The following is a 23,536-nucleotide window of genomic DNA, read 5'->3' as shown; positions in this document are numbered from 1 at the left end:
AGCCCCAGTGGCTGCTTACCTGTGTCTTGCAAGCAGCAGGGGCTGGCGGCGGTGGAGGGATGATGAACGGCATGCGAAAGGGCTCTGGAGAGGGGCTGCTTAAAACGGCTGCTGCTTGAGCGCTACTACTGCTGGCACCAACAATGCCCAGCCCCCTTCCTCTAGGCAGGGTGGGGAGAAGCCAGGAGGAGGGAGGAAGGTGCCGCTGCTGCCGCCATGTGAAGGAGAGGGAAAGAATGTGCATGCTGGCGATCCACGCAGCGATTCCCGGACCGTCTGCAGGCCGGATCCAGAAGGCCATTGGGCCTGATCCAGCTCGCAGACCTTAGTTTGCCTACCCATGGGTTAGATCTAAGGTAAACATGCACAGTGGAGCTATCAGAAACAACCCTTGTTCTTTATGCACTACATTCTCAAAATCTTCTATCAGTACCATGTTTGCCTCTTCTTAAATGTTCATCTGTCCTCTTCTTTTGTTTTCAAAATCTGTCCTCTTTTGATGTTTTTATTCATGCTGGAAGCTGCCCAGATGGGCAGGGTAATGGCTACGTGAACATGCCAGGAATAAAGGTGAAGTTGCATTACCCGTCAAGAAGGATGGTGTTTGAAAATATTCTGCAATACTTTACAATTTTTAGGGCTGATTCAATTTATGAAGAAATGAAACAGAGGTATGGGACTCAGGGGTGCTATTTACTTAAGATAAATTCTCGTGGGTCTAATCGAGGAGCAGACGAACAGATTCCTGATCCCTGGAGCCAGTATCTTCAGAAAAACACTATCCAAACCCAGGTATATTTATTACTTAAAACTTTTTCTGTACTATACTGAAGGGTCTCTTCACTCCTTTTGCTGTATGTGAGTCTGTTTATTTCTTTTAATAAATTACCGTATTTTGTTGCAGTTTTTAAATGTCTGATTGAGAAAGCAGATCCACATACCAGTTGAAGTTTAAAGTTTCAGCTTCTTTTGTTCTTTCTTGGCATTATTTTATAATATGATTGATTTCTGGCTGCTACCTTCCAACACAGCTAGCCCAGGACACTTTGCTGCCTGAGGTGAGTGGAAAAGTGAAAGGCACTTCCCCTTTCAACATACATAAGCTGACTAAACTAGCAGTTCACCTCATCACCGGTGATGAAGATTCAATGTCCCCTTCTGCCTCTGAAGACTGCAGCTTAACTTAGAGAGTGCAAGGCATACTCTGCAGTAGTATCCAAGCAACATTCTGTTGGAAATAAATTAGTGATTTAAGTGTAAAATATGTTACATTTTCAGAAAGTTGAAACTGTTTTTTGTATGTTTTATCCTGACAGGGACCTTATGAAGATGGCCCATATACAGTAATTTCAAATAAGAATTCTGATCACTTTATACCACTGGATGGGTTAGGTAATGATTCCAAAGGTATATTTCTTTTTATAACAACTTAGTTTAAAAAATAAAAATAAACCAGTGGTTTATCAGAATACTGCAACTGCAGGTCCCATTTTAATCATGCCAGAATGTGCCCTTATTTCATCATGGTATAATAAGGTAACTGCCATCAAAATTGTGTAATATGAGCAGTGTTTTTTTCTTGGGGGATGCAGGGGTATGCATGCCCCTAAACATTTTCTGAATCTAAGTTTGGCCTCATTGAGGGGTAGTATTTCAATATTAGTAGGAAAATGAGCATATCCCTAAACATTTTTTAAGAAAAAAAGCACTGGATAAGAGCTGCAAATCCCCACCTCAAATCTCAGTTCTCCTATGAGCTCTTTTGATGGCCGCCTACAAACTACTAACTCATTGTCTCAGTCCCCTTTTGAAACAATACTAGCAAAATTTGCATAATTATTCTAAGGCTTATTAAGAACATATCTGAAGTGGTTTTGAGTTTTCATAAAAGTATCAAGTGCTTATGTAGGGATGCTTGTTCCTCCAGGATTAGCTGAAAAGTATTTGCTGCAGTATCAGTGATGATTCAAGTAGTATCTTGCTCTTCCTACAAACTTCATTACAGTGAAGCTGATTGGTGACTTTCCCCATCCCCTGAAATTGATCTGATCAGATCACCTAGTATGACCCTAGCCTTCCACCAAGAGTTTTCCCCTTACAAGTCAGGTGCCATTAAAAAATAAAATAAAAGCTTGTTGGAGTTGTTAAGCAAACAGTAAAAGACTACAATCATTGGTAAAAGTCTAGCTCCTTTTGAAGTGTTTCTGAAGCTCACTGTATTTGTAGAGATAAGCCTCTGTCTTTCTAAGCTGTGTTCACTAGGCTAAAATACATGGGAAGTTTATTTGTAGACCTCTCCTAGTTGAAACATAGCCAGCTCATAAGAATGTATTGCAAAGGTGGAGCAAACAAGTAAATATTGTTGTGTTGCATTACAAAAATGCAAAGGAAGTTTAGAAATGCATGCATATTAAAATTAAGCTAAATAGAATTAGTGAATGTCCTGAGATTTTACAGTTACCTCAGGTACTGTAGATCTCACAATTTACCACACCCCCTTAAATATACTCTTTTGCTAAATGTGTTTCATTAACACATACCAAATAATAAATACCAAATACATGACACTTGTTTGCTTCAGTTATTTTGTGGGGCAAACCATGCTTTCATGCTGTTATGGTACGCAGGTGGCGCTGTGGTCTAAACCACTGAGCCTCTTGGGCTTGCCAATCGGAAGGTCGGCAGCTTGAATCTGCATGACAGGGTGAGCTCCCTTTGCTCTGTTCCAGCTCCTGCCAACCTGTCAGTTCGAAAGCATACAAGTGTGAGTAGATAAATAGGTACTGCTGTGACAGGAAGGTAAACAGTGTTTCCATGTGCTCTGGCACTTGTCACGGTCCTCTGTGTACCAGTAGCAGTTTAGTCCTGCTGGCCGTATGACCTGGAAAGCTGTCTGCTGTATGGACAAACACTGGCTCCCTTAGCCTGAAAAGTGAGATGAGCGCCATACCCCATAGTCACCTTTGACTGGACTTAACCATCCAGGGGTCATTTACCCTTACCTACCTTTTACCTTTAATGTTGTTATACAGTTCCTAGTTTATATATCTTTGGTATCACCATAGGGTTCTTTGCAGATGGTGCCATTTCAGATTTCTGGTTTTCTTGGAGAGGAGGGGAGCTTAAGAACATGTGAGTAGGAATGTGGGGAAGAGAGTAGGAATGTGACTGCCCTACCTAAATAGTGGTGGTACCTCTGGAGCAGGCATAGGCAAACTCGGCCCTCCAGATGTTTTGGGACTAGAATTCCCATCATCCCTAGCTAGCTGGACCAGTGGTCAGGGATGATGGGAATTGTAGTCTCAAAATATCTGGAGGGCCAAGTTTGCCTATGCCTGTTCTGGAGACTATAATAATGTTAGCAATTGTTGGCTGAGTTTGGTCTTGGGTCTCTCTAGTTGTTTGATAATGCATATATATGTGTTTAAAAACCACATTTGTTTATTAGTTAATATTTGATTTGGTGCTTCCCTCAGAGACATTTCACTGGCTCCCAGCTGAGAGCTGGCTTTAGTCTCTTTCCAGTTGTAATTCCAAGTTGTCAGAATTCTAAGTTTATACTTTATCCCTTACTTGGAATCTCAGATGCCATGAATAGAATTTGCATGTTTCCTTCAATATGTTGAGGTCATGACAGCTCTGACTTCCTGTGAATCATATTAGGTTGGCCAATGGCTAGGGAGGCTAGTCCAATGAGAGGTAGTGGCTAGCTAGATATACCTTTTCATTTTCTATTGTTTTCCTCTTGTAAGTTGGTACATTATTTGTTTGCAAACTTTCATTTTATGCACTATAATTTGGCATAACCATTGCCAAATGTCATTAAATAGTATCCATGTAGACTGGGAAAATCTAACATACACTTATATTTTATTTTGCATATTGGTATAATGATTTGATTAAAATACAACTAATCTAATTTGGAATGGAGTAATAGTAGCTGTAAAATATGTTGTATACAGAGGATTGACCACTCTGAATTATAGTAACTTTCAGTACATTTTAGAAAGGTGGGATATCAGTTAACTCATAATCACTTGCTAAAATTCCAATCCCTAGTATCAGAGCTTATTTAAATGGGTAATTGTTTACATATTTTGTTTTTCAGTAGATGGTTTATCAAATAATTTTAAGAGTCATCCACTTCAATTGGATCACACTAGTGAGAGTGGTTGTTTTGATGGCACTGATTATGTGAAACCAAATTCATCCATGCATGAATCGAAGAAGTCAAATACATGGACACCTCATGGCACCTGTTTGACACTCACAGATCATGATCGAATTCGACAGTTCATACAGGAATTTACCTTTAGAGGGCTTTTGCCACATATAGAGAAAACGATCAGGCAACTTAATGACCAGGTAAGTCATTCACCCTCTAAGCCTTTTTGCCTAGCTGATAAATAAACTCAGGAAGATATGCACTTTAATCTGTTTTATCTATAGTAGATGTAACAGGCATATAGTCAACGTCTATGTTTGCCTACAACAAAGTGGTCTGCCTGTTTTCTGGAGTTAATGCCCTCCTGATACTCCTTCCCTCCTTGCTTCAGTTCCAGTCAGGCTGTCTGGAAAAAAGACTGAGCGTTTTCTTCAGAAAAGCCTTGTGTTACTCCTATTGGTCTCGTGGCTCTGGGTGGCGCTTCTGATCTTACCATCATTTGTCATTTTTGCTTCTGGCCTCTAGATGGGATCATCTGTTGCCCTGAGTTATTTTTTGTAGGAACCCAAACCCATCTGACAGAATGTGAATCATTTGCTTTTCCTTCTCCCGTCTCAGGGGACCTGTGTCAGGCTTAGAACTACTTTTGGATAATTTTTTTTCACATGCATCAAGGAATCAGGAAGACTGAGGTGGTCAGATATTCTAAAATCACCATCTTGAGACGCAGAGGTTGAGCCTTGAAGCTAAATACTTCAGGGACCACCTCTCCCCATATGAACTGACCCAGATTCTGCAATAATAATATTGACACCCTTCTTGGTGTGCCCCCTCCCCAAGAGGTCCAGGGTGTGTGTGACAACACGACAAACAGCATTTTCTGCGGTGGCTTGCCGTTTGTGGAAGGCTTTCTCCATGGTACCATTTGGGGTTACTTTAAAAAAAAGGAATTCGTGCCACTGCTGCTACTGCAGCAGCAGAAATCTGTCCTGTTTAGACATATCCCAAAACTTTATTGCTAAATTAGTAATGAGGGTTGGGGTTTAGAAACGACACTGCTCCTTGGGACACGTCTACTTCAGCCTGTTTCCTAATCTGGTTGTTGCTAGTTTCTTCCATTAAGACAGTTTGAGGTAGTTGGTAGTGATCCCGCTGGTAGGTTTTTTAATTTGTGAATTCGTCTTAATTTTTTTCTGTAGTAATAGGGATTTTTGTAGCATTACTGCACAGTACGCCTTGTCTGGTGAAAACTTCCTGTGTTTTGCTACAGCATAGGCGGGGAACCTTTTTTGTCTGGACAGGCTGGATCTTTATCTTCCCGTAACCCAGGATCCAACTTTGACAGATGGGTGATCTCACCCACTTGTAATCCTCTGATTTTGTAATGATGCTTGGCAGGGGGTTGGACTCGATGGCCCTTGTGGTCTATTCCAACTCTATGATTCTATAATTGATGGGTGGGAGGGTGGGTGGTCCTGCTTACCTGTCAAGGTTGGCCTGTCTGGGTGTGGTTAGCTAGAGCCTAAGTATTGGTTGATGAGTGGGAAGTTCAGGGAAGGTTTGGGTGTGCCCATCTGAACCATACACAGTCATACCTTAGTTCTCGAACGCCTTTGTACTCGTATGTTTTGGCTCCTGAGAGCCGAAAACCCCAAAGTAAGTGTTCCGGTTTTCGAACGTTCTTTGGAAACTGAACATCCGACTTGGCTTCTGCGGTTTCCGATTGATTGCAGGAAGCTCCTGCAGCCAATCAGAAGCTGCACCTTGGTTTTTGAATGGTTCCGGGAGTCGAACGGAGTCCCAGAACGGATTAAGTAGGACAACCAAGGTACCACTGTAATACTTTTCTGTGTCTTTACCTTGCACATGGCATCACATATGATATGAGTTGTGGGGTGGTAGGCATTGTTTTTGGAAACTGGACTTACAGGGCAAATGGAAAGGCTTGGCAGGCCAAATTTTGCCAGGGCTGGAGGTTTTCCATCACTGTGCTACAGACACTGATAACTTCTGATCATCTTAGCTTGTCTCTAGGAAGAAAGCTATATTTAGATGAAGGCCTGCTTCAGTATTAAAAAGTGCAACACTTCATTTTTGGGGGTGATCTATACAGCTCTGAACATAGCTGGCAGCTTTTCATAACATTTAAAAACTTCATAATATAGGGTCTGACTCTACAAAACCTGCTTTCTCTTTACAATTTCCCATGAATGGCTTCTAGCACTAGGACCATGAAACAGTCGCAGTGCATAGTGCCTTTAAAATGGCAAACACAGCCTTATTAGACCTATCCTTTTCAATATTTTATATTCAAAGGAAAGTTTTCATAAATCTTACCACATTCAAAGGAAAAATCACCATCTTGTTCCTTTGGAGGACAGGTAAGACCCACATAAATAAAAAATGTTTGTGTGTTTATTTCCTACTAGGGAAAATGTGTGTTGACTTCTAAAAAACAACAACCTTTGATTCAGCTCAGATCTCTGTTTAAAAAATAACACTTGGTTGTTTCACTAAAGCTTTATTGCAGTGCATGTGCAAAATGGGTTCAGAGTTGTGTTCACATTTGCAGACTTACCCTTAACCATAGAGTAGAGCATGACATTCAAAGCTTATTCTAAAGAGTTTCGTTTCCTTAGCAGTAGCTATGAAATGTAACATTTCCTGGTCTCTTGACCCTGATCAGAAGAGCCTCATGTAGATTTACGGCTCCCTTCACCCAGTCCCTCCCATTTCCAGTGCCAGTTCTCCCCACCATTCCCCTGAATGACTGAAGCATGTTGAAGGGTTACATCAGCACTAGCTTCAAGCATGGTGAGTGCTAATCCAGCCCCTCACTCCATAATTTCTGGTCATACTTACATTGGCAAACCTGATTCTATTATTTAGTCATCACTTTTATACCCCACCTTTCCTCCAAGGAGCTCAGTGTGGCCTATATGATTCTCTTTCTCTCCATTTTATCCTCACAACAACCCTCTGAGGTAGGTTAGGCTAAGAGACTAACTGACACAAAGTCATCCAGTGAACTTCATTGCTGAGATCTAACCACTACATCACACTGGCTTTGTTAACCATGGTGAAAGGTGGTGCAGATGTAATATTTAAGGCTGTCTGAGGAATAGTGGGATGAATTTGCATGTGAAAGGGAAAGGATTTTGTGATAGTTACCATTCTCCTGATCTTTTAATTGAACTTAGAGATTGCGCCCGAACCAACACACAAACATTAAAAGCTGTTTTCTGAAGACTACATCAGAAGTACACTTGAACATTTCAATTCTTAATTTTGCAAGGGAAGCAGTCTTTAAATTGGTTTAAAAATCTTTGTAACATTATTTGCTCATAAAATAATAAACTATGTTGCAATTCTGTGATACTATAAGATTATCATTTTATTTTTCAGTTGATATCCAGGAAAGGCCTGAGTCGCTCACTATTTTCTGCAACCAAAAAATGGTTTAGTGGCAGTAAAGTTCCAGAGAAAAGTGTAAATGAGCTAAAAAGCACTTCTGGCTTGTTGTGAGTAGATCTACTCGCCATAAAAATGTCAAGTACTTGATTTCTATTGGGTTTTGCCTTACTGATTTCCATATGTTCCTTGTGATTTCTCTTGTCATTGATTCACACAATGGCTGTATTCACACAATAATATCTCTTCTTAGTAAGCTCAAATGTGTATAGACCTTCTGTTAGCACACAGAACCATGTCCCTCTGAGATTAAACCAGAGAATAAGCTTTACACTGAGATTAAACTAGGAAGTCTTCAGTTAACCATAGTTTCTCATTATATCTGAACCAACAAACTATGATTACTGGCTTGGAATAAATCAGGGTATTAGACTTGCTTCAAACTGTAGTTTAAGATCTTGGCTTCTTTAGAAGCTGGTGACAACAATTTCCAAGTTTGGATGTAACTATGCTTAATCAAAAATTCCATATTTAGATGCAGCACATCAAAAAAGGAAGAAGAAAGAGGCTACATTCATTGACAGAAGGCCTGTGCACATCTTGGCTTATTAAACTGAGATATGATCCTTCGCATCAGGCAATTAAGTTTGTTATCCTAATTTGTTCAAAGATTAAAAACTTGCATCCACTTTAGGCTTATAATTTTTGTTTTTAGTGGTGATGGTTGTGTGAAGATTTTCTTTAAAGGTACTAGTAACACCAGTTAAATACGTGTTCTTAACTACCTCCATTTCATGCCTTCTAGATATAAAGCATAACACTTCTGCATTTTAATAAGTAGGTATGGTTCATCTACATGCCCTGGGACTGCTGATTTATCAACTATTCCTTTTTTAACTTGTACAACTATTGTAACTAAAAAAACCCCACAAAAGTTGACAAGAATCCTGCTATTTTAATCCACATTGGAAATGTGTATTATATTCTTGAGCATGCCTGTAAAAACTCCGTCCTTCAGATTACCGTTGAAATTAGAGGTGATGTTTAACACTACAAAATTTACGCTATTTGCCTTTGGTCACTGAGTTTGGTCCACAAAGTTTTTGCTCTGTGATTGGAAGGAGCTTCCTGTCACTGGAGGACTTCTTCCATGGAGTCTCTCATTTTGTTCATGGGATGAATTCATCCTCATCCATGGAATCCATCCATTCCATGTGTTTGGAAACAGCTGCTAGATACTAACCAGAGATGGTGGTCACTTTAGTGCCCTTCTTTTGAGCATTCAGAGGTTGGTAATTTGGGAAAGCACAACGTTGAAGTATCTGTACCTTGGTTTAAGTCTTGTGTTATTAAGAATGCGGTATGTTCTGTTTCCCTCAAATTTTATTTTTCATAATGTCTTACATTTTTAGGTATCCTCCAGAAGCGCCAGAGCTTCAGATCAGGAAAATGGCAGATCTGTGTTTCTTGGTGCAACATTATGAACTGGCATACAATTGCTACCATACAGCAAAGAAAGACTTTTTAAATGATCAAGCAATGCTTTATGCAGCAGGAGCACTGGTTAGTTCATTAATATTGATTGTTTTGGAATGGTAAACAATTCCTATTATCTATATGATAACTTTCCAATAACCTCTTTTTAGCTAAAACTAAGTTTAATGGGCCTCCTAGTAAAATGAAATTGTTGTTTTTCTCATGTAACACACATCTGTATATGTTGAGCTTCTGGAATTAAGCTAAATATTATCCAGAAACCTTGAAAGTTGTTGTCACAAGCATAAAGGGATTAGGCAGATTCCCAGAAGGGAGGTCTATCAGTCACTTAATAGCCATGAGTGATATAGTGAACCTAATAGGAAGAGCAGGAGGCTCTTAATCTCAGCGTTGTGGGTTCAGATTCCTGCATTGGAGGGGTGTGGATTAGATGACACTCGTGGCCCCTTCCTACTCTACAGTTTAATGATTCAAGCAGTATGCCTTTGAACACCAATTGTTACAGGCAAATGGTGGCAGGGGAATGTTTTCGCCTTCCATGTCCTTTTTCTGGGCGTGGAATCTTGTTGGCCACTGGTATAACTAAATGGACCTATTCAGTCTTGTTTAGCAGGGATTCTCTACACTCGTATGAAATGAATGCTCATATTTGCAGAAAGTCAAACATTTCAAAACTATTGCCAGCCAATTATAAGACCTAAATTTAATAATCCATGACTTTTAATTTGTTAGTAATAGCTGATGTCAGAGTAAGGTAGTGCCTTGATTCAGTTATCTTGAAGACCAGAGACAGGTAGTGCTTTATTCAATCCCAAGCCATTTTTAAAAATCTGGTGTGAACAGTGTTTATCACTTTTTTCAGGGGTGGGGGAAAGGGGAGTGAGGTTTGGAAAGAATTGGCAAATTAGAATTAGAGAGAATAGGGAGTTTTATCTGACATACTGCCTTCCCACACAGAAACAAGATGATACTTCATATCCTATGTTTCTAATTCAAACAGGTTGGGAGTGAAGGTGGGTGATTTGTAGAATTGGCATTTACCCACCTTTGGTCATGTTGCATATCATCTATGTCATAGAATCATAGAACTGTAGAGTTGGAAGAGACCAGTAGGTTCATATAGTCCAAATCCCTGCACATGAAGCAATCTTTTGCCCAATGTGGGGCGAAGAAGAAGAAGAAGAAGAAGAAGAAGAAGAAGAATTTATTTGTACCCCACCTATCTGGCTGGGTTTCCACCAGCCACTCTGGGCAGCTTCCAACAAAATAAATACAATAGTCTACTAAACATTAAAAGCTTCCCTAAACAGGGCTGCCTTCAGATGTCTTCTAAAAGTCTGGTAGTTGTTTTTCTCTTTGACATCTGGTGGGAGGGCATTCCACAGGGCAGGTGCCACTACCGAGAAGGCCCTCTGCCTGGTTCCCTGTAACTTGGCTTCTCGCAGCGAGGGAACTGCCAGAAGGCCCTCAAGCACTGGACCTCAGTGTCCGGGCAGAACTATGGGAGTGGAGACGGTCCTTCAGGTATACTGGGCCGAGGCCATTTAGGGCTTTAAAGGTCAGCAATAACACTTTGAATTGTGCTCAGAAATGTACTGGGAGCCAATGTACCGTATTTTTCGTCCCATAGGACGCACCTAGTTTTTTTGGGAGGAAATAAAGGGGGGAAAAATTCCTTTCTTTCCCCCCCAAAACCAGGTCGGGGAACAGCGGGATGGCGGCGCTGCGCCTCCCCGCTTTCCCCTGAGCTTGTGGGACTGGCCGATGTCTGCCCGAAGTGCGGGGTGCTCTGCTTCAGCGCGCCCTGCGCTCCGTGCAGCAGGCTGCTATCCGCAGCCTAGGGAGCCCTGCGGGAACTCCCGCAGGGCTCCCCAGGCTGCAGATGTCTGCCCGGCACACGGGGCACTCTGCTTCAGGGCGCCCCACACGCCAGGTGGCAGGCTGCTATCTGCAGCCTGGGGAGCCCTGCGGAAACTCCCGCAGGGCTCCCCACGCTGCGGATGTTTGCCCAGCGCGCGGGGTGCTCCGCGCACCGACCCCTCTCACTCTCCAAGCTTCAGTGAAAGCCTGTATTCGCCCCATAGGACGCACACAGATTTCCCCTTCATTTTTGGAGGGGAAAAAGTGCGTCCTATAGGGCGAAAAATACAGTAGGTCTTTCAAGACTGGTATTATGTGGTCTCGACAGCTGCTCCCATAACCCTGAGATTAAGAGTCTCATGTTCTACCAACTGAGCTATCTAGTCCTCCTATGGTTTAGAGTATTTGATCTGCTATTGTGAAAGAGAAGCATATAACTAGCATGTGACCAGAGTTGGAGGAGGAGGTTGTTGGCATTTTAGATGGTGCAATTAAAATGAACAATCAGAGAAGGGAATCAGAATTTAGGAAGCAGGATGCAGATTTCACATGGCCCCTTCCAAATTCCCCACGTTCCCTTCTGTCTTGGTTTGATCTTACATGTGACTGTTACTAGCCCATGTTAAATAAATCTAAACAAAACTGACTCAATTTTAATCAGGTTTTTCAAAGTGACTTTAAAGGTAACCTGAGCATCCTTGCTGAATATCCATCATTATTTCCTTGTAGAATCATCTTCTTGTAAGTTCTGAGGGTTTGAAGATTTGTGGGGTTTTTTGTGTGTGAACCATTTAAACTTTATAGAAGCATACGTGAAAACACAAATCACCCTGCTGCAAAATGCAGTTGACTCATAATAGAATGTGTATGTGAAATTTACTTGAATACGGATTGTTTGTAAAAAAACTTTGTAGCAAAAATAGTAGATAAGGACCAATTGTTGTTTTATAGGAAATGGCAGCAGTATCTGCTTTTCTGCAGCCAGGAGCACCTAGACCATATCCTGCCCATTACATGGATACTGCAATTCAAACATATAGGGATATTTGCAAGTAAGTGTGGCTATTTATTTTCAGTTCTTCCTGGTAGAAGATAGACTGTAGTCTTACTGAAAATTGTTTTCATTCCTCAATGGGTAATTCATGATTACTCTGGGTAATACCAGTAATATAGGGTGCTGGCGGTGGTGGTGTTGTAGTTCAACTTTTGAATAAAATGGCTCTGGTTGACTAGGCAGAGTCCAGCCGCAACAAAGTTACTTTTGGTCTACCAGAGGGAAAATCCAAATACTCTAAAATTAAGCATGTTTTTAGTTCTACAAGAACTCACAAGTTTTATAATTAACTTATCAAAGAAGAAACCTGGTTAAATCCTGTGCAGATGCTCCATATAACTTATATATTGCAGTGCTAGTTAGTCCTTCTAGCTCTGAACACAATGAGACCACCTTTGATAAAGGCAGGGCCGTGGTAATTCTGTTTAATTAAAATGTGCCATTCATACATATACTAATCTGACATTCATATACTAATCTGTCAAGCACCACTGATAAAACATGCATTATAAGATATATGTAACTGGGCTTGATTTTATGTCTTTTAGGAACATGATGCTGGCAGAGAGATGTGTGCTGCTTAGTGCTGAAGTATTAAAAAGCCAAAGCAAATATTCAGAGGCAGCTGCTCTCCTGATACGTTTAACCAGTGAGGTAAAGAAGATTTCTATTAGCTGGTCTTGTGCTTTGAAATGAGACAGGCTTTCTTTGAACTTTTTCTAATAAATAACTAAATTATAAAATAGAGCTTTCTAGATAGAAAGTTGTAATGGCCCTTGGGGAAAAAAGATTATCATGTCAGATGTTGATTCTAACTATTTGCATTCCATTGCATAAAACTATTCTGCTTCTTCTTCTCTGCATCTGTTAATTTATGGGAAACCCACAGAACTCTTGTTATGACCACAAAATAAGGAAGCCTTTGCCAGCCTGATGCCTTCAATATGTTTTGGACTTCTACTCTGAAACATCTGGGCAGCACCAGGTTGATGAAGGCTGGAATAAACTCTCATTTTGAACATTCTGCTAGCCTTTCTTGAAGGAAAGTTGACAGGCGGTTAAATGTATAGTTTGCAGTATGCTGCAATCTGTGGTTATGACGCACACATGCTTTCAAGTAGGATAGTATAACTATTGAAGAAACTTTAAGCTACAGTTTTGCTCTTCACATTTTCTTGTGTCTCTTAGAATCACACTTTTAGATAGCAGCAGAGTAGTCTTAAAATGAAGTATAAAACACCCAAGATGCAATATAAGCATCCCCCCCCCCCCGTCTAGTAGACATGAGATTAGAAAGACCAATAGTGAATACAATTATTTCGTGTTGGGGATCTGTTAAGATTGTGTGAGGCTACTTTGTATAGGTAACTGAATAAGAGGAATTATTCCTGTGTCATTTTAGAATTGTCCAGAAATTATTTTGAAACCATTTCGAAATTATGTGAGATGTTTCAGTTATAAATTAAAAAGGTAACATAGCTCCTGTTTAGTCTTCCAGAATTACAACTCAAAGTTAGCTTGTAATATTCCATACTTGTTCCATGTCTTTTTTGCTTTTTGTTTAATTGAAATATGTTAAAGCTTATATTCTTATTCTTTTAATTTTTCTGTTGAAAAATGGCAGCAGAGCGCTTGGATGGGAATGGTGAGTGTTAGAAATGTCAGCCTGAGTAGCTGGAGGTTTAGGTAGTGCGTTAAATCTGTTTTTACTCATCTGTATGCCACTGTGTTTTGATATCTGGATATTGATTAAAATACCAGTGTAAGAGAATTTTTTCATGTTGATGATTGTGTGTGGTTCTGGATACTAACATGAACATCACAGCACTGTTGTGCTCATTGGAGAACACTCCTCATTTGCTGAACTATTGGTAAATGAGACTTAGAAGGAACACTACATTTTTGCAACAAGCTCTGTGGAAGGAAGCTTCTTAAAATGTTTAAGCTTTGACTCATTATTATATTGTTTCTACAAGCATTTTCCATAGGGTTTATTCAGCTCCTTTATTTGAGGCATCACAAGTACTGAACCAAGGACAAAGGCCATAAAACTTCCTTTTTATACTAGCTCACTTTGATCTTTAAAAAGTCAAGCACTTACTTGAGAAATAAATCATCAAGGGTACTGTTGTAGCTCTTTGCAGTGAAATTTGGATGCAGCGTATTCAGTGTTGGCTAGTGAAGATTTATAAAATTGGCATATATTCACTGCATCAGTAATACTATAGAGCCTTGCATTGTTTCAGACTTCAGAGCCTTCTCTGGTAATAGGGAATTTATATTTAAGAATAAAGACACCACTGTGCTTTCTGGGTAATTGTAACTTGTCTCTTATCACTCACTGTTTTTAATAGGATTCAGATCTACGGAGTGCACTGTTGCTCGAGCAAGCTGCACATTGTTTTATAAATATGAAAAGTCCTATGGTTAGAAAATTTGCCTTTCATATGATACTGGCTGGCCATAGGTATAGTAAAGCAGGGCAGGTAAGTTTTCTGTGTTAGGAAATAAGTACATATTCTGTAATTTTCCAATTCTCTTGATAGCGTTTTAGCACCTTTGAAATACTTGATCATTGTTAAATACTGCTTGAGTTGAGTGGAAAGTTTTATTCTACATCTTTGGGAGGGGAAACTTAGAAATGAAATGTTTCCCATTCCATCTACTGAAGAGAACATAGGTAGTTGTATCTCAAGTGCTGGCTACCTTGACGCAGGTAGGATTAGAACTCTATTGAATTACCAAAACCATTCTTATGCTAGATATTGGGGGACTCTTCAGAGCAGATTAGGAGGGGTACAGGGGAAAGGTAAATTATCGGAAATTGCTTTCCTAGCCATTCTGCTGATGCAACCCTTACTATCAGTTTAGGGACACAGTTGGCTTGTGTTGACCTGCCCTTATTTTCCCCAGTATTCAGTAATCTCAGAAAGCTGTTTAAGGTAATGGCTTCTTATATTAACATAAAATATCCTTTTGAACTTTTTGGGTTTTTACTCTTTAGCTCTAAATACTCGGCAGGTGGAATTGTATTTACCGTGCTTCACTTTTTATCTTTCAGAAGAAGCATGCTTTACGATGTTACTGTCAAGCCATGCAAGTTTATAAAGGGAAAGGATGGTCACTTGCAGAAGATCATATAAATTTCACTATTGGTCGGCAGTCTTTTACACTTCGGCAGCTTGACAATGCCGTATCTGCATTCAGGCATATTTTGATCAATGACAGCAAGCAAAGTGCTGCTCAGCAAGGGGCCTTCCTCCGAGAATATCTTTATGTTTATAGGGTAAGATGTCAGTTTTTATCCTCAGTGTTCTGCAATTGTCTTTTAACTTTCCCCTGCTTGATACTAAAATGTAAGTTAACCTTACCTGATGACGTACACAGAAATGCTATATTGAATGCTTGCAGCTCATGTTACTTTATGTAGGGCCATGTCTGGCTAGCATCTCACTGATGCCTGTCAGCTGGCTTCTGTATCAAGCAGTTTGTTCCAAAAAAGATGGTCATTTAGTATGGACACAATATGATGTTCTAAATTCTATCCCACTACTCAAAACTTGTATGTAGTAATAAGTATTTGTAAATTGCTATAAACGCTAGTCCTTGTTCAAAGCACAGCATGACTAATTTCATGTATCGAAGTGGACTTTGGTGTGTCAAAGAGTTTCTTTTTCCATTTAGTAAACCTTTAGTTTTGTATATTCCAATTCTCAATATCTAGTTTTACTTGCCAAAAGTTGACCAAGTTCTGCTTTTCTTTCTTGCAGAATGTAAGTCAGCTATCACCTGATGGGCCGTTACCACAACTTCCTTTACCTTATATTAATAGTTCTGCAACACGAGTGTTTTTTGGACATGACAGACGGCCATCAGAAGGTTAGCACAAAAAAGGGGATTTGTTCTTAAGCCATTTGAGTTCATTAGGATAGCATACCTTAACATAAGGTTGGATTTGTACGTGCTACAGAATGAGAAGGTAGACTAGACTGTACCATTTCATACTACAGGTGAATATTATATTGCTTTTGTATATACCTCTGCATCAGAAACTTCCTGCAAACAGTGAACTAGCACATCAGGGAGCAAAGTTGAAGCCCAGCCCTTTTCCTGTTGTGCTGGGTTTTTTTTTCCTGTTTTCAGGAATTTTTATTTTTAAGTTTAGACGGGCATTAAAAGACATTCTGAAATGCTGCAACCTACTCTACCAAGTCAGCATCCTTCTTCCTCGTTTTGTAAACTGCTTTGAGGTTTTTCCTACAATCAGATGGTATATAGGTTTTATGAAATAAATAAATAATTTCTGTTGCATTTTAAGGCCTAATTCTGTGCTATTCAAATATATAGAAAGTGAATGATTTCAGCATTTCCCTTCCTCACCTTAATGCACTTTAATAAATATAAGATTAATGGGAGTTCTTGCTAATGGACAGATTCAGAAAAACCGAGCTGCCTTTGGTTGCTGTGGTTTGGATGCTTTGACATGTAAGCTGCTCTAACAGTTGTAGCACCAGACAATAAATAGTACCTGGGCATTTTTTCCTCTTGCTGCTAGTTTTTCTGCCACAGTTCCTATGCTAATCATGCTCATTCTCATAAAGTGTTTGATATAAACAGTCAGTCCAAGAGTTAGAACAGTTCTTGCACTAACCACTACAGTCAGGAGTTGCAGTTGTCTTAAAGCTTGGCTCCATCTGTGTGTCCACACAGCCATGCCCCACCCCAACCCCGTCCTGGTAAGCTTAGCAACACTGATGTCAGGAGAGCAGTTTCCATCTCTGCTGCTTCACACCAGCCGCTACTGGATTTTAAACCTATTGTGAGCCTTCTATGTATGACTGTAGTTTAGAATTAGTTCATAAGTCAGAAAAAAAAAAATAGTGATTCTGCAGTCAAAAGTTTGGGCCGGCTAGTTCAATATGTGAACCTTGGTCCCCTCCCACTGGTTTGTTGATGTCCTTACCCACTTATTGTTCTGGATTTCAGTCTCACTGTCTGTCCTTTGGAGTTTTGCTCCCAGCAACACATACCATCTCTTGAAAATGCATGTATGAAACAGGCATTTAAAGAAAATTGTATGGTCTCCCAATTGAAAGTTGATTCACCATTTGTAATAAAAACAGAAAAAGTTTTTTGTTTGGTACTCTCTGGTGTACTGAAGTGATTGTGATTTTTTATTATTATTCACAACTAGGTGAAAAACAGGCAGCAACACACATAAGCCTTGATCAAGAATATGACTCTGAATTCTCCTATCAATGGAAGGAACTTGAAGAGCAAGCTGTGGCTGCAGCTAACAAAGGCACAGCACTTTCTAATTTCCAGCCAACACAGTATTGTCTGAATAAGTATTCAGATAACTCTAGGTTTCCACTTGGTGTAGTAGAAGGTAAAAAATTTGTACACATTTTTAAAAATCGCACATAAAACTAATATTATTTCAGCAAAGTTGTTTATGGAATAGAAATGCAGTGATAAGCTTTTAAATTATAAATGCCTTTGTTTATTCTCACATCTTATAAGAATAACCTCCCTAAATACATACATTGACTTTTCTTTTTAATAGAGCCAATAACTGTGGAAGTAGCTTTTAGAAATCCATTGAAAGTTCCACTTCTGTTAACCGACTTATCACTGCTTTGGAAATTTCAACCAAAGGATTACAATTCAAAGAATAACGGAGAAACAAAGGAAGTAGTAAGTGATTTAATCAAGTCCTCTAAAAAGACTTCATACACTACTAGCAATATTTGTATCTTTCAAAATCTTTTTATTGAAAAGTAAATCAGTGCACACTTTCATATGTTGATTTTCATTCTACTTAGTTTTTAATCCCCCAGAGATTATTCACAGCCTCCTCTTAGAGGACAAGGTTTAGAATCGTGCATGGCCTCTGCTCTTGGAACTAGGAGTCCCACCTCATCAAAGGGAAATTTACCTTCTCATTATTATAGAGACAATGACTATAGTTGAAATTACTGAGACTGAGACTCCCCACCATCACCTTGCAGTGGAGAATGGAGGCTTCTGCTTCATATTAGCTGTAGTTTATTGTGTCATCCAAATCCTATACCTTAGTGAAAACAAGCCAACATTATAAATTATGGTTTGAAGTTGGCTTGTTTCCACTAACCATACTTAATATTAGTCATATGTTTGGCAACACAGGAAGCTGTAATTAATCTAAAAAGAAAGCAAAAGTTTTCAAACATACGGCTACACCAGAGGAGGAAGCGGGGAGCACAGAAGTACCCCAGAGAGCACTAGGCTCTTTCTCATAATGCAAAATTTAGTTTAACATTGTGTCCAAACATACTCGTTACGTAAGATACCTGCCCCCCCAGCTATACCTAGGTTTTTGTTTTCGTAAACTATCAAGCTTGAACTACATTAAAATATAATGTTCTTAGAACCACTCTTGGGAACAGTTTGCTACTGAGAAATAATGGTGTGCTTAATTGAACATTTTTTTCATAATTTATTTTAGGAAACATCTAGAAAAGATATGATTGGAGCTGAAGTAATATCAGAGTTTTTGATGAACAGTGAAGAAACTAAAATGGTGGGTACCTAATTCTCCCCCCCCCCTGCTTTAAAAGCAAAAACTTTTCCAGAACCTCACAAAAGGGGTTAGACATAAAATGCTTTTAAACATTTCTTTTGTGAGGCACTTTGTGGGGGAGGGATTATTTTTCAGTTTTAAATAACTCACTAGAATTTAATACCTACTTTAATAGTGTTTACATTATTTAAGATGGTACTTGGCAGTAGAGAAGCATTGCAGTGGGGACGTTCTTTTCCATGTAAGGGGCATCTGGGCAGCCCTTTAACAATATCTGAACAAGTATGCTGTAGAATTATAGAGACACAAAAAAAGCAATGGCAGATAGTTTGCCTATGCTACAACGTTGCATTTATTTTCTGAAACACTCCTGTAGAAATATGTAAATTGTATTAATCTTGCAGATAGCTTCTTAGAATGGTAAATGTAGATACTTGTTTTTGTTTAACTAAAATGGCGTTTAAATGTAAAATAACTACACTAGCAACAACAAAAATTTAACATATCTCCACAGGCAAGACTAAAGCTCTTTCCCCATCAAACAGGGGAGCTACACATTCTGGGAGTCGTTTACAATCTTGGCACCATTCAGAGTACTTCAGTGCTAGATGGAGTAGACCCTTCTGTTGTACTGCAAACAGGTATGTCTGTTGTATTTTTATGTCTAACACAGGGTCTAGTAACACACGGAATGTGGTCCATAGGGCTGGTTCATTCAGTTTTGCCCACTACTAATGGGATATAGGTATTTCAGTTCATGATTTGTTATCGTGACTAGACCATAGTCTTAACACCAAATTTGATACTTCCCTAGGTCATATGAGGGTGATAAGCTAGAGTTCTGGTTCCCTTGTAATATCTAGACCATAGTGTGGGTTCATGCACTCCTGTGCACAAGATGTAGCTCAGAAGCATCCACTTCCATTTTCAACTAACTGCGCTTTATGGCCCATCCTGGAACTGGTTTTAGGTTTAACGATGGTTTATGGAATTATTAATCGCAGTTTCAAATTGACTTGTTTTCAGTCTAGGTTTAGAAATAACAAATCACATTTATTTGGAAACTCAGCAAGTGCTTCTGATCTCCTTTTCACTGATGAAACCAGTGCAGGAAAGGGGATGGTGGAATATACAATCCCAAGGATTGTGCGCATAGTGCTAAGCTGGGATTTATGTGTTATTACCAACATGGCAATAAAATACTACCTGTAAATATATGTGTCGACATCATGAGATGGCTACATCACATGAAAGAGATTTTCTTACTGCTGCAGTGTTGCCTGTTGAACTCCCATATTACTTAGTGAAAGAAAGGGTTTTCCAAATTCCAACTTCACCTTTACCAGAAGTAACATGAAAAGGATGCCACCAAGAAAGTCACCAGAAAACAATGGCTCATTGGATCTGGACTTGTACAAGCAGCAGGGTGCTGTGCTGTGCAGTGAGATTATCCTGCTCCCTCTTCCAGCTCCCATTAAAAGCTGCTTCTGAGGACTGGCACAGGATGTTGTGTGGAGGTCTGTAATAAAGGGAAGGAGGTGTAAAAGCCTTGTTGTGTGAGTCACCACCTGCTTATACAAGATGGGATCCAAGCCAATCTGTTCATCATGTTGTAAAGTTAGGTTTAACATTAAAACCTCATCATTTTAACAGCCAGGCACACATACCTTTTATGACAACAAAATAATTTCATTATCTATATTAGTTTCATCATTAAACAATCCTGTTTGGGGAGGGATGATGATGAAGATGGTTTCTTTCAGTGTCAAATTCACTTTTAACAATTGTAAGCTCAACTCAATGTGATCTTAAAAACCAGCTCAAATTTTTATTATCTGCTTGCTTGTTGTTCCTCAATATCCTGTTGGTTTTCTTTTCAGGAAAATTTATCTCTAATGGAATGTCAGTACGGGGGCGACAAGATTTAGAAATCCAGGGCCCTCGTCTGAATAGCACAAAAGAAGAGAAGACATCTATTAAATATGGACCTGATCGACGTTTAGATCCTATCATTACAGAGGAAATGCCTTTGCTAGAGGTACAACTAATCATTGACAACATTGTCAAATATGTAACAGCTGCTTTTGAAATACATAGGTGTTTCTTCCAGTTTTTCCTTTATTACTCTGTATTAGATTAAACTTGTTAAGTTATAGTGCATAGAGTTGAAATTTGAAGCCCTGTTAAATTTAATTCAAGTGTAAAAGAGTGTAAACTGATGCAAATTCAAGTGTAAAAGAGTGTAAACTGATGCATCTTCTTCCCCAGATTATTGCACTGAAATGTGTATTTTTTCTAATAAATACAAATATTGGCTGATAACAGCTTTCTGAGAAAAAGAAAAACTATTTTGATTTCTTGTCACTTTCTACGTGGTACTCTTTTCATGTTAATTTTAGTAAAGGTGAAAATGGAATTTGGAAAACCACCTTTATGTGGGCTTGATTCTGCAAAAATTATTTCTATTGGACAAATAAGATAGTCCTGTCTTAATGAACTTTGTCAGTTTGTCAAAATGTGTTTCTATGTTTCTCTTCCAATGCAGGTCTTCTTTATAAATTTTCCTACAGGGCTGCTTTGTGGAGAAATCCGAAAGACATATGTAGAGTTTATGAATGTAGGCAAGTGTCCTCTGACTGGAGTGAAAGTTGTCTCTAAACGGCCAGAATTCTTTACCTTTGGTGGCAGTAGCGCTATTTTAACACCACTAAGCCCTTCAGCATCTGAACACTGTAGCGCTTACAAGACTGTTGTTAAGCATTCTACCTCCCTATATTCGCTGACGTCCTCGGCTGATTCTTCAGACTTTGGGGTTGGAACAGGATGTCAGCCAGAAGTGATAGATGTCCCCCTTCCTGATTCTGTATTGCTCCCCGGAGCTTCAGTACAGCTTCCCATGTGGTTACGTGGTCCAGATGAAGAAGGTGTCCATGAAATAAACTTCTTGTTTTACTATGAAAGTATTAGAAAACACTCAAAAATGTGGTAAGCTTAACTATCTTCCTTACTTCTGAGTTAAGTGGAGTTGGGGTGAATCCAGACATGTCCCTCCACAAACAGCAGGATGTCAGCCTGGAAGATCTTTCTGCAGAGTGTCCTATTAGCTTATAACAACAGTTTTATTATTGGCTGTAATGTTGAATCCCATTCAATTGGTTATATGCAGACACTTTTGCATGGGCAGAAACCTATATCCTTTTCATTCATTTAATGTGTAAAGCCAGTACTTCCTTTAAATTACATGTCTGGGTAGGTTACAAATTTTTGGGGTAGAACAGATTAAATACTTAATTAAATTTGTACCATTTTTAATCAAATGACTGCTTATAGTCTTCAGATTCTTGATGAGCCTGAGTATTATCATTGGGTTTAATTCTAAGCACGCAGATGAATGTACTACGGGGAAAACTGGATTTATTTATTATTTGAATTTTAATGCTGCTTTTCCATATACATATGCTTAAAGTGGCTCACAACAGAACAAAAATGAAAATCAATACAATGTTACAGTCACAAATGACAAATCATTTCAAAACATAACATGGCAAACCAACAAATAACTGTTTAATTATATTAAGTTAGCATTTTAAAGTTGTCATAAAGCAAACTCACAATGAAAACATAAAAATCTATATATTTTGAAATAAAAGAATTCTATGCACTTATACATTTGGACACCTCTTAAAACACCTCAGCTACATTTGGCATGAGGCCATGGAGTAGGTTTTTGTCTATTTTTGGATACCAGTGGATACTATTTTGTAACAAAATGGCAGACTACACAGCAGTGTACCACATAGAAAAACAATATACCATAAAATAATATAAAATTCAGAATAAGTGTAAATCACAATGATCAACAGCACACACCGTTGGGATCACAGTTCAGGGAAGGCCTCTGTGATTTTTTAAAAAAGTATTAAGCAAGCACCTGAAGCTAAACTGTTATTTCTTGCCTACTATTAGTAGGAAGGGAGTCCAGTAAGGCAGGTGGCATCAGATATGTGGAACTTTTTAGAGTGAAATGAAACTTGATGCAAAGCTCCTTTCAGTGGGCATGTAGATGGATCAGAGCGAATTTCCCCTCATTTTTAATGTAAACCATCTTGATTGTTAGTGAACAACTTCCTGGTGCTGAAGTGCATGTGAGGGAAATACAAAGGTGGTGAAATGTTACATATTTTCTCTTTCCAGTCACAGAGTATTGAGACATACTGCCGTTATTTGTACCAGTCGATCACTGACTGTACGAGCCAGCGTATATCGAAGCAATGCTCTTGAGGATGAAAAAGGTGATGGCAACAACATGCTAGTGTTTGTGGATGTGGAAAATATCAATACCGTAAGTCTGCTTAGAACTTGGTCCAACAGTGTTTGTATTTTTAAATTGAAGCTTGCTGTCCTCAAAATGTTGGGGAGTGTGTAAGATATCCTTAGGTGGGATAAGAATGCACACACCCCTGTTTGAAGGCAGGATCATAGAACCTTTAAAGGAAGTTGCTGTTCCTTCCCCTGGAGCTTCAGTTTGCTCAGAGCACATTGCTTATCTTTGTCTTCTCTAACTTTGACTTTTTAATATATATTTATAGATCTGTGCATAGTCTCTTAAAACTAATTTTCAAAAACTAATTTTACTGGATTGAAAGTTCAGAACAGGCATAGGCAAACTCAGCCCTCCAGATGTTTTGAGACTACAATTCCCATCATCCCTGACCACTGGTCCTGTTAGCTAGGGATGATGGGAATTGTAGTCCCAAACATCTGTAGGGCTGGAGTTTGCCTATGCCTGGTTCAGAATAAAGTAATTTTAGTATCATTCCCTGTTCTATTGAACCTTTGGTGATGCAGACGTTTAACTTCTAACAGCATCTAGGGTAGGGTAAATTTAGAAATGTCACTTTGTAGTATTCAGCTTCATTATGCATAATTAAAATAATTGGCCTGTTCTGAACCTCTTCAGATGTCATTTTCTCTCTAGGGGTCTAGC

General features: G+C 39.1%; 1 protein-coding gene across 7 annotated transcripts in view; it reads left to right on the top strand.

Moving 5' to 3' along the window:
• Window positions 1-23,536, top strand: part of TRAPPC8 (trafficking protein particle complex subunit 8) — a gene marked incomplete at its 3' end in the record, with an annotated part of 53,619 nt that overhangs the window by 17,902 nt on the left and 12,181 nt on the right. For 4 of the 7 annotated variants that reach the window (XM_082234746.1, XM_082234749.1, XM_082234747.1 and 1 more), the window contains 17 exons: window positions 639-792; window positions 1,317-1,407; window positions 4,112-4,365; window positions 7,571-7,686; window positions 8,989-9,139; window positions 11,885-11,985; window positions 12,536-12,641; window positions 14,342-14,473; window positions 15,049-15,273; window positions 15,758-15,866; window positions 17,182-17,376; window positions 17,554-17,684; window positions 18,475-18,549; window positions 19,064-19,190; window positions 20,430-20,587; window positions 21,095-21,534; window positions 22,744-22,891. In XM_082234746.1, the coding sequence (XP_082090872.1) occupies window positions 639-792; window positions 1,317-1,407; window positions 4,112-4,365; window positions 7,571-7,686; window positions 8,989-9,139; window positions 11,885-11,985; window positions 12,536-12,641; window positions 14,342-14,473; window positions 15,049-15,273; window positions 15,758-15,866; window positions 17,182-17,376; window positions 17,554-17,684; window positions 18,475-18,549; window positions 19,064-19,190; window positions 20,430-20,587; window positions 21,095-21,534; window positions 22,744-22,891 (2,713 nt within the window). Of the gene's footprint in view, window positions 1-638; window positions 793-1,316; window positions 1,408-4,108; window positions 4,366-7,570; window positions 7,687-8,988; window positions 9,140-11,884; window positions 11,986-12,535; window positions 12,642-14,341; window positions 14,474-15,048; window positions 15,274-15,757; window positions 15,867-17,181; window positions 17,377-17,553; window positions 17,685-18,474; window positions 18,550-19,063; window positions 19,191-20,429; window positions 20,588-21,094; window positions 21,535-22,743; window positions 22,892-23,536 lie in introns of all 7 variants that reach the window. The other 3 variants (XM_082234744.1, XM_082234748.1, XM_082234745.1) reach the window with 1 other exon arrangement.

Source organism: Podarcis vaucheri (genome assembly GCF_965113315.1).
Source record: "Podarcis vaucheri genome assembly, chromosome: 8".
Classification (NCBI taxonomy): domain Eukaryota; kingdom Metazoa; phylum Chordata; class Lepidosauria; order Squamata; family Lacertidae; genus Podarcis; species Podarcis vaucheri.
The sequence above is the reverse complement of the archived record's forward strand: the minus strand, read 5'-3'. Positions and strand labels throughout refer to the sequence as shown.